Source organism: Lissotriton helveticus, chromosome 2_2 (genome assembly GCF_964261635.1).
Source record: "Lissotriton helveticus chromosome 2_2, aLisHel1.1, whole genome shotgun sequence".
Taxonomy (NCBI): Eukaryota; Metazoa; Chordata; class Amphibia; order Caudata; family Salamandridae; genus Lissotriton; species Lissotriton helveticus.
Window position 1 is genome coordinate 167,748,414 of NC_136060.1, and position 18,215 is coordinate 167,766,628.

General features: G+C 53.0%; 1 protein-coding gene across 6 annotated transcripts in view; it reads left to right on the forward strand.

The window, feature by feature from the left end:
- ATP8A1 (ATPase phospholipid transporting 8A1) overlaps positions 1–18,215 on the forward strand; it is a 1,103,292-nt gene that overhangs the window by 420,786 nt on the left and 664,291 nt on the right. For 3 of the 6 annotated variants that reach the window (XM_078678246.1, XM_078678250.1, XM_078678247.1), the window contains one exon: positions 9,562–9,606. The exons of the other annotated variants lie outside the window; for them this stretch is intronic. In XM_078678246.1, the coding sequence (XP_078534372.1) occupies positions 9,562–9,606 (45 nt within the window). The remainder of the gene's footprint in view (positions 1–9,561; positions 9,607–18,215) is intronic. 6 annotated transcript variants of the gene reach the window in all.

The following is an 18,215-nucleotide window of genomic DNA, read 5'->3' on the forward strand; positions in this document are numbered from 1 at the left end:
TGTCCAGCAACAAAAATCCCAGCCTCGCTTCCATCTGACTTCTGGCCTTTATCTTATGATAAGGCTCTGATATCTTTGGAGGTCGTCAAAAATATGGGAATTACTTTTGACAAGAGTCTTAGCTTGGAACCACATGTCAGTAAGACAGCACAAACCTGCTTTGTTTCAATAAAAGCACTGCGTAAGATTCTCCCTCTGGAGGGCGTGGCCTGAGGCGTAAGATGGTGGTCGCACTCTGAGTGCTCTGACCCCCCATCCCTCATCCGCCCAGCATCCGCCTGCAGCAGCTACCATCGGTGGACGGCCCCTGGGTTCCTGCACTCCCCTGGCTGCCTTGCACTCACCGGTGGCGTTTGGGGTCTCCCTGCGGTCTGGCAGGGCCTCCGCTGGCGCGATCCTTCCCGGCCGCGAGGTCCGGAAGATGGCGGCCCCCAGCTGAACAGCGAGGCGACCTGCCGTTGGGAGCTGTGACCAGCACTCCCTGGCTACCTGGCGGGCTTTCCACCCCCCCGGACGAGCGGGCCGCTCCGGTGCCTTATTTCCAGCCGCGGTCCACCCACCTGGGTGCGGAGCCTTCCCGTGGCCGCCGTGCTACCCTGCCCGGTCCTGAGACGAGGCGCGGATCCCGGGAGCTGTGGTGAGGCCGCCCCGGATCCTTTCATCGTGGCGCCGTCCGGCCCTGCCCTTGTAGCCTGCTGCGGGCCTGGTGGCGGAGATGGGGGCCTGCCCTGGAGCAAGGGGCACCCCGTGGCCTCGCCTGTGTGTTGGTTGAGAGGGCAGAGAGGCCGGGGAGCCAGAGCGCGCCGCCTGCAATGGGGCCCCCCTGAGGACACCCCGTTTGGGCCACTGGGGCGCTGTGGGACCCTTTGAAGCCGACCCGGCAGCGGCCACGCCAACGCCACATCGGTGGACCCTGCCCAGCGACCCGAGGCGACCGGGGGCCGCCGAGACCCCATAGAGGTGAGGAGAGGCCTGGGGCGGGGCGTAGGGCTCCCCAGTGGTCTCGCCCGCGTGCTGCTTAGCCGGGCTGGGAGGCCTGGGAGCGCGCAGGCAGAGACAGCCCCCCCACCCCGCCCGACCACTGACCGGCCCCCTCCATCTGCTCACTACCTAGCCCCCGGTTCCTTTCCCCGACGCATTGGGACCCCCGGGGGTGTTGAACTGACTGGGGCGCCCGATCGGCTGGGCGCCTGCATTCCGGACCTGCGCCCCACGGGCCTGTAGGCCATGAGCGCCCTGCCCACCTACACCTGCTCTCGCTGGCCCTCATCGTTCCCTCTCCTAGGCTCTGGCGGTGCGAGGACTGGCGGTGGCACCGGAGCCCGCGGACTGCACTGCTGGGCCCCGCTCCGCTCCACTGGACACTGAATCGGAACGGCCGGAAGCCCGCCCCCCCGGACCTGCTCCCCACGGGCACAGAGGCCTGAGAACACCTCGCCCGCTCACCACTGTTGCCTCTGACCCCTTACTGCTCCATCTCCGGGGCTTTGGCGGCGGGGGGGCCTGCGACGGGCGCCGGAACCCACGGACCGCATTGCTGTAGCCCCGCTCCGCTCCCCTGGTGACTGCTTGAGCCCGTTGGTCACCGGCACCTCGTCCACCAAGGTCGCCTGGGGATCCCTCGCTCGCCCTGTCTTCCTGAGGGCCTGCGGTCTACGGAGGGTCCGCCGCGCCATCGCCACGATCCGGGGACCTGAACCCTCCAAGAGGTCGGGAAGCCAGACCCTCTGGAGTGAGTTCCTGCAACTACACCACCCCTCACATGCCGATTCCTGGCTCACAGAGACCATGGGCAGGGGAAAGACCACACAGACCCTGGTCCCCCCGACCCAGATGCGAATGGATCAGTTCACCAAACCCAACCACGAGTTCAGTGCTGGCCCCCCACCCTTGTCCGGGGTTGAGGGGGGGGACTTGTCCACAATCCTCCAGGCGATCAGCACTTCCCAGGCCTCTGTTGAAAATAAGATCGGGGAGGTGAGGGTGGACGTGGCCCTCATTCGGCAGGACCTCCGCAACGCCACGGCACGCATCACCGAAGCGGAATCTCGCATCTCCACGGCGGAGGATGATCTGACCACCCTGAAGACCCAAGTGGCCCGTCTTCAGATGCTGACATCGGATCTCCATCGCAGGGCGGAGGATGGGATTTCCGGAGGGAGTGGAGAAGGGTTCCACCGCCGTCTTACTCGAAACCTGGATCCGCTCGTGGATGCCTGCGGACAAGCTCCCCCCCTGGTTCGCGATAGAACGGGCCCACTGCTCCCTGGCGCCTAAGCCACCCCCTGGAGCCCCTGCCCGCCCTTTCATCCTCCGTATCTTCAACTTCCGGGACCGGGACGCCATCTTGGGGGCTGCCAGGGATCTGGGCACCCTGCACTTCCAGAACTCTAAAATAATTATCTTTCCGGACTATTCCAGGGAGGTCCAATCCTAGCATAGATCCTACGACGAGGTTAATCAAAAGCTCAGGGCACTGGGGCTGCGCTATGGTCTCCTCTTCCCGGCCCGCCTTAAGGTCCTTTTTCAAGACAAGACCTTCTTCTTTGACTGCCCGCAGGCGGCCTGGACCTGGCTCACAGAGGAGCATCCCCTTCTGCCTGGGCGGGCCCCGTCCCCTGTCCAGGGGCCCACGCCCCGCCTAGACCACGAGATGCCCAAGCCGCGGCGACGCCGGACCCGTTCCCGAAGGCGGGGCCGCCGTCGACCAGAGGCCTCTCTCTCGCCGGGGGGGCCCCGGCGCTCCTCATCTCCGCCCCTGGCTCGGGCCCCCCCTCTGCTGCGTTCTCCTCCTTGGTCATCATCGATCGGACCTCTGAGTCGAGTGCGGACCTACGGAGGGCAAGATCGGATTCGGACTTGTCCGGAAGGCCTGTGATCCAAGGAACCCCAACTGATGCGGAGTCGTGAACCAGGGCCACTTGCTGTTTGCTCCTCGCTGGCTGAATCCGACCGGCCAGCTCTGCCCTGACCGGCCGCCCGAGCCTTATTCACCGCCTGGAGAGCTGGATGCCCAGAGAGGCTCCCCATGGGGGCAGGAACCTGAACTGTCTACGCTCTCTTACTCTGTGCTCTTGCTCAGTCTTCTTCTTCCTCCTGGTACCCCATCCTTTTCTGTCACTTGTGAGACTGTTGCCAGTACCCTGAAATGTACTCACCTTTGAAGTTCTAATGTCTAAAGCTGCTGCCATTTATCCGGCAATGTAGAGGGGGGTCCTCCTTAGCAAACTCTTGATTGGTGCTACTGCTCCCTACTAACCGTTTTAAGTTTAGTACCTTCCCCTAGCGGGGTTTCCTCTGGTTAATTGGATTTCGGGGCGACAGATCCTTCCTATTTCGAAGTGTAGGGTGGGGGGAGTTGGGGGGTATCTGGGGGGGGGGGGGGAGTCCGTTGACTCCCACTGGTTTATTGTTTTCGGCCGCCTACGGGCGCCGCTTTTTAGTTTAGCTCTGTTCAGCCGCTCCTCCGCCTTTGTTGGTGCTACCTGCGGGTGGCTGTCTGCAGCTCGTCCTCTTGACGAAATGCGGTGGGTAGATCCACTCCTGACACACACCTGTTGCTGCCCGATGTTTTGTTATCTATGGAGGCCTACGGGCCGCCGAGGGGGGCGGCCGCGGGCGGTTGCCCCCTCTCCCCTGCTCCCTCCCTGGACCCCCGGTGCCCCCGCTCTGCTAACCAGCCTCGCTAATCTCCCTCTGCCTCGGCACGGCGCTGCTGGCCCTCTCCTTCTGGGTGCGCCCCCGTGTGTCCTCTGCTCCCCTACATCCCCCCTCCCCTAATGGCATACACGCTGCTTAGACCCCTCCACGTTCTCTCCTGGAACGTCAATGGTCTCCTTGACCATGTTAAGCGCACGGCCGTTCTCCGGGCGCCACACCGCCATGCGGCGGACGTCCTTCTTCTCCAAGAGACCCACCTCCTAGGAACGCAATGCAACTTCCTGGCCCGATACGGCTTTGCGGCGGTTTGGCAGACTGGGTTTCTACGCGGATCCCGAGGGGTGGCAATTCTGCTCAGGAGAGGTCTCCCTTTTACCCTGGTTAAGGCGTACGCTGACCCACAGGGACGATACGTGGCGATATCGGGCATGGTGGAGGGCTGCCCCCTGAATATCCTGAATCTCTACATCCCGCCTGCCCTCCTGTCTCCGACGCTTCGATGCCTCACACAGGTTCTTTCCTCCTTCCCACACGGCCTTACGATAGTCGGTGGTGACTTTAACACCATCATGCAGCCCCAACGGGACACGACCGGTACCCTGTCGGCGGCCCGGGTCTCCTCTGCAGCAGCTCTATTGAGCTGGGCCTCGGCTCTGGGGCTCTGTGACGTGTGGCGAGTCTGGAACCCCTGCAAAGCCCAATATACCCACACGGCGACATCCCACCATACCCCTCCCGCATCGACCTTCTCATGCTCCCGGCCACTGACTGCCCCCTGGTCTCGGGAGCACTAATCATGCCGAGGGCACTGTCCGACCACTCCCCCGTCTCCCTCCGACTTGGCTCTGCCCTGATGGGGCCGCGAGCGGTTTGGCGTCTTAACGCTTGGTTCCCCGCACTGGTGGATACGCTGGGGCAGGAGCTAACCCACTACTTTTCTACCAACGAGGGGTCGGTCCCCTCGCCGGGAACCCTGTGGGAGGCCGGTAAGGCGGTGATTCGCGGGGTGGCGAGAGGGCTGGTCCACACCAAGCGGACGGACAGAGTGGCCCGGCTCGCGGAGTTGGAGTCCCAGGCTGCCCGACTGGAGGCAGGGCAAGCCTTCGCTGGACGGGATGACCCCACCCGGCAGTTGGCGCTGATACGAGAAGAGCTTCGCCAGCTCTCACTGGATTCGGCCCAAATGATATGGCGGTTGTCGGTGGCGCGGGTGTATGGCTGGGGTGACAAAAATGGCAAACTCCTCCATAATCTGGTCTCTTACCCTAAGGTCCACCGCATCATCCCGGAAGTCCGTGCACTGGATGGCACCCTCCAGGTAACCTCTGTGGTCATACCCGGAACCTTTGCAGACTTCTACGCTCGCCTCTACGCAGCGCGGCCGGCGGACATGCCCCTGACTACCCTCCTGAACACTGCTGGTGCACGGCTCCTCTCCCTTGCTCCTGAAGCCGCAGAGGCCCTAGAGAAGCCCTTCACCCTGGACGAGGTCTTGGAGGCTATCCACCTTCTCCACCCTGGTAAGACGCCTGGCCCGGACAGGTACCCGCAGGAGTACTACGCCGCTTTTCGGGATATCCTGGCTCCCCGACTGTTGGGCCTCTTTCGACACGTAGTGGAAAATGGCTCCTTTCCCCCTGAATCAGACCTGGCCACGATTGTGGTCATCCCCAAGACCCAGCCGCCCTCCACGAACTGCGCGTACTTCCGCCCAATTTCCCTTATCAATACCGAGATCAAGCTCTTTGCCACGATCTTGGCCCAGAGGCTCAAGCCCCACCTGCAGGATCTGGTCCTCCCGGATCAATGTGGTTTCATGCCGGCTAGGAGCACCCGTCACTGTATCCGCCGCCTTCACTTAGACTTGGCCCACCGCGCCCGCCTGACCCCATATCTGGCCCTCCTCTTCCTCGACTTTGAGAAGGCCTTTGACACGGTGGGTTGGACCTATCTGCAGGACGTGCTGGAGGCGATGGGCTTTGGCCCGGTGTTATGCCGCCACATCGGGATCCTATACGCTAACCCTAGGGCCCGGGTGCTGGTCAATGGGGCGCTCTCGGAGGCCTTCCTGATCTGTAGAGGCACGTGCCAGGGGTGTCCCCTCTCCCCACTCCTGTTCGCGCTAGCGAAGGAGCCCCTGGCAACGTTCATCCGGCAAGACCCCCTCGTTAAGGGGTGGACCTGGAAGGAGAGCCACGTAGCCCTCTATGCTGACGACGTGCTCCTCCACCTGGCGGACCCGGCGACTTCGGGCCGCAAGTGCCTGCAAATCCTTGCTGACTTTGAGAGGGTCTCCGGCCTCCGACTCAACGCGGCCAAATCCACCTTGGTCCCGCTGCATCCCTCTCGAGACTGCTACGATTGGCAGTCGTCCATTTCCCTTAGACACCTGGGGATATGGGTGACCCTCCTGCCGGAGCTAGAATGGGCGCTCAATATCACACCCCTGGTGACCCGGATGAGGGCAGATCTTAAAAAGTGGCAATCCCTTCCCCTCAACCCCCATGGACAAAGCGATCTGTTCGAAATGATGGTCCTTCCCCGCTTCCTCTACATCCTACAAAATATCTCCATTCCCCTCCCGCGCACTTGGTTCCGCAAGCTCGACTGGTCCTTATCCCGATTCCTTTGGGGTGGCGGACGGCCACGGATCTCCCTAGCACACAGCCGCATCCCCTCCTTCGATGGGGTCCTGGGGGTGACTCACCTCTACCTCTACTACCTTGCCACCAAACTCCTAGTCGTCCACGACTGGTATGCGGGCGGCTGGTCCGACCCAGTGTATCGCGTCGAATAGAGGATATGGACTTCTCACAGATCCAGGCGTTCCTCTACGGGTGCCCGGTGCCAATCACTAGCACGGTCCTCCTGGCCTGACGCGCCGCCCTACGTCACACGGGATGGGACCGTAAACTTACCCGACAGACACCACTCTGACACGGTACCTGGCTCCGGGAGGTCTCGTCCTTAAATGGCTTCCGTCGATGGGATCTTATCGGTGTCTCGGTCCTTGGAGACGTTTGGGTGGGGGACCATATCCGTGCCTTTGCCGACCTACAGCAGCGCCACGCCCTTCCCCATGCCCAGCATTTTAGATACCTGCAGCTGCGTCATGCCATCCATACACACCTCCCCTCTCCAGTCACCCTCCCAGAGTTCAGCCCCCTCGAAGCTCAAGTGATGATGGGGAATCTGGGTAAGGGCAGAGTATCTCACATCTATCGTTCTCTAGTGAACAATGGCCCCGCGTCCTTAGACAAACTGCGTGCCCGATGGGAGGGATGGGTGGCCCCCCTAGAAGAGGCAGATTGGAGGGACGCCCTTATGGCTCCACGTACCCTGACCACGTCCTCCCGACTGCGCTTGGTGCTGATATACTACCTCAATGCGGCCTACCTTACCCCAAAGCGACTCTTCCGTGCCCGCTTCAGACCCCCCCCCCCCCAGACTGCCCGAGATGTGATTCATCCCCCGCTGACTTCTACCACATGGTGTGGCTCTGCCCAGTGCTGGCGAGGTTCTGTAGGGAAGTGGGTTGGAAGGTTCCTCATGACCCATTACGCATGTTGTTGGGGATCTTTGATGGCCTGGACGGGTCCAGGATGGATAAGAGCCTACTTGGGACAGCGGTGGCCGTGGCCAAGAGGGACATAGCGCTACACTGGTCGCGAGCTGCTGCGCCCACTCTGGGGGGGTGAAGGAGGGGAGTGGATTGGTGCGTCACCCAGGAGGAGGCATCCTGAGGTTCTCCAGAATTGTTCCCCAAAATATGGGGGAAATGGTTCAACATGATCCCGCCATGAGTCCAACCGTAATGCTTGTCTTAAGATTTGCTACTACTGTCCTGCAGGATGAGATGATGGACTGGAATGGACTACCCCTGCCTTTAAGTCTTGTTGATTCAGACCCCCTATCTATGTTGATTTGTGAGCTGCTGCCAATGAATTTTGTTCGATGTTCTATAAACTCAATAAAGTTGATTATCAAAAAAAAGATTCTCCCTCTGCTACCCAACACTTCAAGAGCATTGGTAGTTTACGATTTTAAGCCGTCAGATACTGCAATGCCTTACTGCTTGGGACCTCAGACTATTTGATTGGTCGGCTTCAGAGGGTCCAAGCAGCAGCAGCCAGATTAGCACTGAACAGGCCAAGAAGGGCTACAGTCTTGCTGGCATTGAAAGATCTATAATGGCAACCACTGAAACAAAGAATACAGTTTAAGTCCCTTTGTATTGTTTTTAAATCCTTGCATGGTTCGGTCCTGACCCTCTGAAAAAGAGATTAAACTGGGATGTCCTTGGGATAAGCCTACGTTCTGCCTCTACCAATTTGGCATGTGTGGCTAGATATAGAAGAACTATACAAAGAGGACAGGCCTTTTCCATTGAAGCAGCCCGACTCTGGAGTCAACTTCCGCACACTTTGAAACTCTCCACCAACCTACTGCAATTCAGGAAGGGTCTCAAAACGAGTCTCTTACCTTTGTAACACTGACACTGATCTACATTGCTTGGAAATTAACACAATGTAGGACAATTGTTTCCTCCCTCAGTAAATACAATAGTGCCAGGATACCTGTTGGGTGACAGACGTGCTTTAGAAATGTGTTAAATAAATAAATAAGGAGGGCCTAACGAGCACCCCTCCTTGCCCACGTGGGGCATTTGACACTTGATGATCGACTGTAGTGGAGGGGTCGGGGATTGAGGTTTGCAGGAGGATGGGCCCCCCAGCTCAGTCACCTTTTCATGGAACCCCTGCCTCCTCAGAGGCTCTACATGGCACAACGGAGAGGGTCCTGGTGCCGCAGTCTCAGGACTTGTAGCAGGGTAAGACTGGTTGCTGTAGCTGTTGTGGGGGATCGACGTGCAGTTGCCCCCATTTCTCCCACTCACCACATCTTTCTGGACCCAGGCACCAGACGCTGAGGGTTGCACTCACTTAGAGATTGTGGCCGGATCCACGAGTCCCGGCCAGTCTGTGGCTGGTGTCTTGATAATGCCCTGCTGACCGCACCATCCGCCCCGGTCTTGGATTTGCTGTCGTACTGCAGCAGTCCGATCCCTCAGAATGTCCATCATGTATTTGCACCAATCACTCGTCAGGAGCTTATTCTGTAGGGTTATGGGGGAACCCAGGTGGGCCCACTTTCTACTCGCAGAGGAGAGAGCTCACGGCTCACACGTCTGGTGCCATCTTGGTGCAAGCGCTGTCCCCAGACAATCTTTAATAGTGTAATTTTGTGTGCAAGCTAATGCTCTTCTTGGTTGCCATCCACTCACACTTGACAATATTGGCATGTAGTGGTATGGGTGTTGTATTTAAATTCTGATTGGAGTCGGGCAGTGACTTGGAAAATGTATTAATGATTTTGGGTAATAAAGGATATGTACCTTAAAGCGTCCCTCCTAGTTATTCGTGGGGTGTTGCACACCATTGTTGAGTATCTATGGTAAGACAAATTTGAGTATTAAAAACAGGGAAGTAATGCAAGCCCCTGCGACGCAGAGAAACTCACAGCCCTCCAGGGGACCCCAATCCTTCGACGGGTCCCCCATTCAGCCCATGGCCAATGTATATCTCTGAAATATGGGAAACTTGGGGGGGCCTTCGTCACATTCTAAAAGGGGGCAGGGGGCATCATTTTGTGTTATGCCATGGTTTCCAAACTTTGTTTTTGACTCTGGAACCTAGAAGAATTTCCATTTCCATTCTGGAACTTGGAAGAAAACCTCTTTAAGAGGTGAAGATTCTTCAAGAAAAAAACAGCATCCATCAGAAATATTTTTACTGTCTGTTAGGTAACTATCTTTATATTGTTCATGTAATGTTTCTTCTGTCTCGTTTCATTTCTTTCTTTGGTTATATCTCTTTTTCCACTCTTTTACTTCTTGTCTAGCAATTGCCCAGAGGCGGAAAACTATAGCTATTCTGAAGATGATTGGTAAGCACTGAAGACCATTCCATCTGTAATGTGTTTAATAATATATTGTGTACCTTACAACATTTTATTATTGTATTGGTGGTTCCCTCCCACTTTCTCTCTGTGAACCCTGCCCCCGCTGTCCCATGATATGATCTGTGCCATGGAACGTTGGTGGTTGAAGTGATATAGCGAGTAACGGTACCGGCAACAGTTTATGTGTGGATGCGGTCTCAGAACGTACTCAGTAAAAACGTTACCCTCCAGTTGCTTTGTGTTGTATCACACACAAAATGGTGCGGATGATGGGCTGCGCATCCACACCATCAAACTCTTCAGGTTCCTTCAGCAGTTTTGAGTGGTGCTCCCTCCGGGCTGAGAGCAGTTGCACATCGCTTGATCAACGTACTGAGCGTTCCTCAGATCTTGCCTGTCCTGTAGGTGAGATCAGTGAAAGCGGTTGCTGCAGTCTCCTTGAGAATCTCCATCAAAACTGCCGTTGGGACCATTCAGCTCGGCTGCATATAGTACCCGTGCACCCAAGCTGAAGTAAATCTCCTCCTCCTCCACAGTGACTTACCTGCTTCTAGCAGTACGTTGCCAAAGTAGCTTCTGAGCTTCTTAGGAAAACCCCCCTGAAAGTCTGTTCCTGCCGTTTCTTTGAAGTCTTGTCTGGTGCTTCCAGTGTTTGTTGGTACAATGTGTCATCAGATCTGCAGAACTTTCTTTTTTTTTAAAAATATTTTTATTATAATTTTTTCTCAGCATTTTTAACCCCCCAAATTATTACAGTCAAGCTTTCAGCACAAAGTAATAAAATTACATAAACCAATACTGTACAAAACAAATACATTCTTACAACAGGACACTGTAGAAAAAAGAAAAAATGGCACTGCAAATCAACCCCTACATCATACTGCTGTTTACCCAACCCCTTCCCTGATTTGCCCGGCTTTCCATCGCGTGATGGGTTGCCACATCTCCCCACCCAATATTTTCGCCCTACTACCCTTCCTCTCATATATCGCTTTCTCCAGATTATATGAGGCTAGTAACCTTGCTATCCAAGTTTGAAATGTTGGGGGTATCTTGTCTAGCCATGCCCGTGCAATGCTAATTCGAAATACAGCTGCCACCAAAAACAAAAACTCTGTTGAGCCCTCTTCACCCTCAGTCTTAACCCCCAGCAGTATCAATTCATCACTTAGTTTAGTCTTAATGTCCAATGAGTTCTCCAAAAAATCTTCAATGGTCCTTTTCAAGGTGTACAGTTGTGGGCATTGTGCAAACATATGTACTATGTCAGCTTCAGTTGTATTACATCTAGGGCAAGTTATACCTTCCACCCCGCCCCACTGCGCTATTCTTGCCGGTGTATGGTAGAGGCAGAATAGTGTTTTATAATGCTGTGACTGCAGCGTCGCCGAACACAGCACTGATCTTCCTAAGTCTAGAGACTTCTGAAATCCATCCGGGGTGGTCCCCACTTTTTCTACCCACTTCTTTGAGAATTTTTCTCTATCATCCTTTTTGAAGGCATACAGTTCTGCATACATCTGTCGTATCGTACAATATCTACTTTGTTCTACGTAATCCAATAACCTGCAATGTTTAAATCCTAGCGGGCCTCCCTTTTTATCCCTCAGGTAACTCCTCTCCTGTAAATACTTAAAGAAAGTGTTAGTGGGTATTTCAAATCTCCTTTGTAGTTCCTCGAATTGTATTACCCCCCCTTCTGTATCCAAGACGTCTCCTATTTTCCTGATACCCCTGGCGTTCCATATCCTCATGGTTCCATCCCTAAAGATATCCCCGGGAGTGTTTCATTAGATAATAATCTAGTGTATCTGCTAAATCTGCCAACTCCCAGTTTTTTTCCTACACCCTTCCAAATCCTATATGCAGCTTTTAGGGTTTTAAACCTAGTATGTTTACGAAGTTTATAATCTATTGTATTCAAAAACCCGTCAACCGCGGCCTCCCCCAGCGCAGTTCTATACACATTTGTAAAGCCAGTCCCACCACCTATTAATCCCTGAAAATATTGCAAAACTGCAGCCCAATAATAAAGTTTAAAATCCGGTGCACCCCAACCCCCTTTTTCTCGTGTAAGTGTCATATGCCTGTAAGCCCTCCTAGTTTTCCCTTGTGCCCACACCAGTCTATTAAGAGTTGCTTCTAACTTAGTAAACCAAAATTGTTCAAAGAAAAGAGGGATGGCCCTAAACAGGTAAAGACATTTCGGGAGTGTAACCATTTTAATTACGTTTATGCACCCCATTAACGTCAAATGTAGATTGTGGATTCTTTCTGTGTTGTTTTTTACCTTAACTAGTAATGGTTCCATGTTTATCTTCACTAATTCCTCCAAGTCCGCCGTCACCCTTACCCCCAGATACACTGCCTCCTTCACCACTCTGGGATCTGAATAGGCTGTATATTTATTCAAGATAATCTGGGTTTTCCCCTTATTTATCGAGTACCCTGACAGACTCCCGAAGTCTGCTGCCTCCTGCTCTATTTCTCTTATAGCCCTCCCTGGTTCCATAGTTATCAATGCCACGTCGTCTGCATAGGCAAATATTTTGTATTCTGTATCTTGCAGCACAACCGGCAAGATTTTATTGTTAACATTTAACCTCCTGAGCAGTGGATCTATATATAAGGCAAAGAGTAGGGGTGATACCGGACAACCCTGCCTAGTTCTGCGTCTTATCCGCACCAGTTTAGTGAAGGTCTTATTTATTTTCACCCTTGCCGTCGGCTGCTCATATAATACCTGTATGGCACTAATATATCCTTTGCCTATGCCTAACCACTCCATAACGTTCCACAAGAACTCCCAGGAGACCCTGTCGAATGCCTTCTCAGCATCGAGGAATATAGCCGCGACAGGGTCTCCTGCTACCTCGGCAGCATCCATTATGGTGATGAGCTGTCTGGTGCGCTGGGTAGTCCCTTTCCCGGGGATAAAGCCATGCTGTGTCTTACTAACTAGCCCCTCAATAACTCTACTCAGTCTTTGTGCTAATGCTTTGGTATATATTTTAGCATCCGCGTTCAGGAGAGTAATAGGTCTGTATGACCCTGGATCTAATAGGGGTTTGTCTTTTTTCAAAATCACAATATTATTTGCTCCACCCCAGGACTGTGGTGCTAATCTATGTAACTGGGCCTGTCTAAAGGTCTCCAACATATCCTTCCCAAGCCTATCCCAAAACGTTTTATAGAACTCAGCTGGAATTTGGTCTGGCCCTGTAGCCTTCCCCCCTGGTAGATTAGTCACTGCCATTTTGACCTCCTGAAGTGATAAAGGTAGATCTAGTTTATCTCTTCCTACACTGTCCAATTTCTCATGTGATATCCCTGCCAAGTAATCCCTACTCTCTACTCCTATATCATCCGCATTATGGGGGGCAAGATGGCCGCTAGTGCATTGTAGGGAGTAGTCGCATTCTACTCTCTCTCCTGTCCCGGGCTTAGAGCAGGATTTCAGTAACGAAAGAGATATTGTGAAGCCATGTGGCTATGTGGCTAATACACTGGGCAGTTCTGAGGCTCTGGAGAACGGCACAGATTAAACGCTGGAGAGGCGATTGCAGCGGAGAGAAGAGAAGAATGTCGTCGCGTTCAAAGGAGGTCAGCGGGCCGGGGGCTATCCCGAAAGTCCCGCTACCAGGCAGGAAAACTACTCCAGCATTAAGCGCAACTCAGAAGGCGCAGCAACGGAAGATTGAGAGAGAGAAGAAGGCAGAACTGAAGGCACAGGCTGGAGTGACACGAAGTGAACCACTGCAAGGAGAAGCATTAAACTCAGCAGTTGGTAGAGAGAGCAAAGAGAGCAACAAAAATGTCGGCTTATCGAGCAAAGACAAGGACAAGGACGCGGCGCTGAGACAGCCTACCTTGTCAGAAGCGTTTGCTAAGAGATCCATGACGGCTCTGTCTGGCGGACCTGCTAAGGGCACCGGAGCGGGCTCTGCTGACATCACCGAGGAGCAGCGGCTGATAGGAGTAACGGGTGGAGTCGGCGGCAGCAGGAAGAGTTCTGCCGGAGGCGTTGCAGAGCAAACTGTAGAGCAGACTGCGGAGCGGACCGGCGGACTTCCGGGGGGCAGTGGCGTGTGCTCCGCGGAGCAGGTCGTCCTCGTGGAGAGTAACATCAGGGTTGCCGAGCAACCAGGGAGGCTCGCAGGAGAGAGCACGCCCAGCGCGGAGCAGAGCGGAGTGTAGAGGAACACGGCTACGGTTGAGAATCGAGCAGTTGAGGCGGCTCCTGCTACAGTACCTTGCACGGGGGAGAAGAAATCCGAAGAAGTGAAAGAAAATGGAGGGCCAACGGAGGGCCAACGCAAAAGGAGTCTAGGACCACCACCACAATAAGCGGCGGAGTTGACGCGGAGGTGGAAGGGACGAATAATGCTCTAATGATGGATGCCTTCTTACAGGTAGAGGCAGAGATCAGTAATAATTTGAGGATGAAACCGGACGTGAATTGGGGAAGTCTGGCGAGCCTAGACTCACAGAGGGAACGTGAAGGGGACAAATTCTTCTCAGTTAATGAGGGGACAGGCTCATCCAGCGAGGGAGAAGAGCTGGAGACATCGGATTTATCAGCAGAGGAGGAGGAAGAAAGCACCGACACTGGGGCAATAAATGCGCAGAAGAAGAAAAAGTGAGCTGCGAAATGTCGTTCCCTCGCAAGAACAAACAAAAAACTACTATGGGATTATTCTGCCACAGCAGGTACTCTTCAAGAGGGTTTGCAAGGGGCACATGGGAAGGATTTTGCAAGTGAGGAGGATGGGATGGGGAATCATGCTACATTGGATTTATTAGTCAATATGCTAAAGCAAATACAGGGAGAGGCGAGGGCAGAAAGCTGCAGAGCTAGGCATGATACAAAAAAGATACAAGCCTCCATAAGGAAGATGAACAAGAAGTATGAGGAAGTGGAGGGGAGAGTGGAGTCGGTAGAGGAAAGGACGGGAAGATTGGAGGATGAAGTAACAGACTGGCAAAAATTTAAGATGGAACAGACAAAGATAGTGGAAGATCTGCAATGGAAAGTAGAGGACTTTGAGAACCGTCAGAGACGGAATAACGTGAGGCTTTTGGGGCTCGAGGAAGGGGTGGAAGGGCAGGACGCAAGGAGATACGTGATTAGGCTACTAAGGGGCGCCTTCCCGGAGGCTAAGTGGCAATGGGAAGAGGAGGTACAAAGGGCCCACAGGTTCCCACTGACAATTAAAAGAAGGCAAGGAAGGAACCAGGATATCCTGCCCAGGGCGATGCTTGTGTTTTTTGGCAACCTTCTGACAAGGCAGGAGGTGATGGAAAAAGCCAGGCCGGACTCTAAGAGAACAGTTGAGGGGGTTACATTTTTTGCAAGGCCTGACTTTTGTCATGTTACTGTAGAGAGGCGCTGGCGCCTAAGACAATTAATTGCCCCTTTTCAGCAACAAGGCGCAGAAGCATATTTGATGTTCCCGGCGAAACTTAAGATCATCAACGGTGGCCGCACGAGGATGTTTTTCTCTGAGGTAAAAGCAGGGGAGTACCTTGAAGAGCTAATGGAGCAACGGAGGGGGAAGTAAGGAAGATTAGCAATGCTGTAGGACAAGAGTAGCCACGTGGAACTGGATAAGGATCTTGGTTTATGGACTATGTACTATGGACAACTGGGAGGGAGGGGGAGGGCGACACTACAATGCAAACAGCCACACATAGGTCAGGATTGACCTATTTGCCTGTATAAGGGGGGAGGGGTAGTTGTGGGTGCAAGGGGGGGGGAGGGGGGAGGGGAAGGGCTTGGTAGTGCGGGAAAAACAGCACAAAAGGACAAATTGGAAGGAGATGTTGAAGCTTCTAACATATGTAACAGAACGGAATAAGTAGGCAAAGTGTATGGGAAAAACCTATAACGGAATATGGCATTAAGGGTGGCGACAGTGAATATATGTGGATTAAATGATGGAGGACAAAGGCAGAAGGCGGCATCCCTGTTTAGATTGCTAAGATTAGATGTGATTTGTCTACAGGAGACGCATATTATGGGAAAAGAAAAATTTAGACTGGAACAGATGGGATGCAAGCTATTGGCTAATACAAGTCAGGATACAAGAACAAAAGGAGTGGCTATATTAGCGAAGAAAGGGGTTATAAAACTCAGAAGAAAAAAGGAGGACCCTGAGGGGAGATGGATTATAGTGGAGGTGGAAACCAATGTTGGCAATTTAACAATTGTATCTGTATATGGCCCAAATGATGATAACCCTGAAATGTTTGAATGGCTAGATCAGGAACTCGCACTCTGGATAGAGCCGATAATTTTCTGCGGTGATTTCAATATTAATGGACTGTACGGGCTGGGGAAAATAGGAGGGGGGAGATATGATGGGCGGAAAAGGAAAATGCGTAATGCAGTAAATAATTTGATGCAGAATAATGCTCTGTCAGATGTTTGGGCTAAATATAATCCATTTGGGTCAGGGAGCACTTTTTACTCAGTACCACACAGAACGGTTGCTAGGCTAGATTATGTCCTTGTGTCTAACGATAAACTAAACGGGACCCAGACAGAAAGGTTGCCTAGACTGATCTCTGATCATAGTATATTGGTACTGACCCTGCCGAGGGTGAATAGAGAGAGGCCCAATCCCTATATCTGGTCATTCGAGAGAAGATTGTTGAAAGAAGAAGGGTATATCAACAGGATGAATGAATGGATTGTACAGTTTTGGGAAATTAATAGAGGCTCTGCTCCAGCTAACACGGTTTGGGACACATTTAAGGCTGGGATAAGGGGGGAAACCCTGAGCTATACTTTAAAGAGGAGCAAGAGGGAGAGAACAAGGCTGGATAGTTGGATAAAAGAAATGAACAGATTAGAAGAGCAACTGAATATGGCAGTGGCAAAACAAAATGCAATAGACATAGAGGGGCTATTATTGGAGATTGAAGTTAAGAAAGCAGAGGCAGGGGAAGCTTTGGTGGAAAAGGCAGCAGGGAATTATCTTGCTAAGAAGGAAAAGTGCTATGAGTATAGCGAGAGGGTAGGACATCTACTGGCTATCAGAATTAGACAAAATCTGGCAGCAGGCGAAATTAAAGAAATCAGAAATAGTGCAGGGGAAATCGTCAATAAAACAGAAGAGGTTCAGGAGGTATTCAGGGAGTTCTACGAGAAACTGTATGACCATAATGCGGATGATATAGATCTGCAGAACTTTCTGAGCAGAATTCACACGTCTTTCACTGCTATCCCGTGGGGGATTTTCTTTTCTTCATCTATGTTTTAGTACCGTACATGGTGACTGTTCTTCCCTAACAATTTCAGGCTGACTTTCACCAACAATTATACATCTTAGAACTTAGTTGACATCCCTGTGAGAAGTTGGCCTGATATGCAGTGCTCACTATTCTAGTCATCACTATGTATCAGTCCAGACAACCCTTATTGATGATTGGTTGTAAGTCAACCTTATAGACCAGCTATCCTAGTAGCATGGATACGAGCAGTCTAAGGCTAAGACTCTAGAGGGCGTGTTAAGCCAGCTGTTTTACCATCACATTACCCCTTGAACACCAAGTGAAAGGACACCACACAAGTTGTTATGAAAATAAACAGATATTTATTTATAACAAGTCTACCCTGAACTCTTTATGAGTCAGGGAGCTAAGCACACAACAAAACTCTTACGAAAATACTTTAAGTCGCACAATTTACACAGATGCCCGAGGGGCACGAAAAACCATATACACAAGAAGTGGAATGCGAAATTACTAGCAGGTAAGTACTATTCTCATAGGCTTTAGAATCGCTAGGACTGGACTACTGAACCTTTAGATTACTAGCAGGAGACCTAGGGACGTCGTGTGCAGAGTGGGAACTCTCACGCGTAAGGCGGGAAAAAGTCTATGGAGGCTAGCAATTGCAAAGTTACTGTTCTCGGGCGAACCCGACTAGGTGGGTCGAAAACGGGAGTGGATCCGAACACTTAGGGTGTTGGACTATGCTGGAGCACCGGAGTACTCAGTTTACCTAGCCCAGGGGCTGCGGCTGCATAGGGTTGAAGTTGCGTCGGAAACCCTTGTTGAAGAACCAGGAGCCTGAAGAAAGAAGGTGCTGGCAGGCGGCCAGTGAAGAAAGTTCGTGGAGATCCAAGCCTGGATCAGGGAAGAAGAAACCTGTAAGCAGAGGGGACCAAGTTCTGAATCACTAGCCAGTGATTTGAGTGGGCACCAGGATGGCACCGGACGAAGTCACCTCAGCCAGGTGAGTGGGCGCTGCTGGGCTCTGCAGTCTCTCGGACCAGGAGGCGTTGTCGGCGACCAGGATGGAGGTGCGAGCTGTCCCACGAAGGTACTTGCTGTCGACGTCGCTGGACCCAGGATTGGGGCAACAAGTCTTGGCAAATGCAAGGCCCACGCGGTGGACCTAAAATGGCGTCTTGAGTGGACCAGGAGGGTCCGGGATGCTTCTCTGAAGAAGGGAAGCAAGGGCCAGTCTGGAGCAACCAGACCAGCAGTCGTTGTCGTCGTGGAGCGTCGTAAAAGGGCCACTAGCCAACGGGCAAGTGACCGGGACAACGCGGTGAGCAGCAAAGAGCAGAAGGGCCCCACGCAGA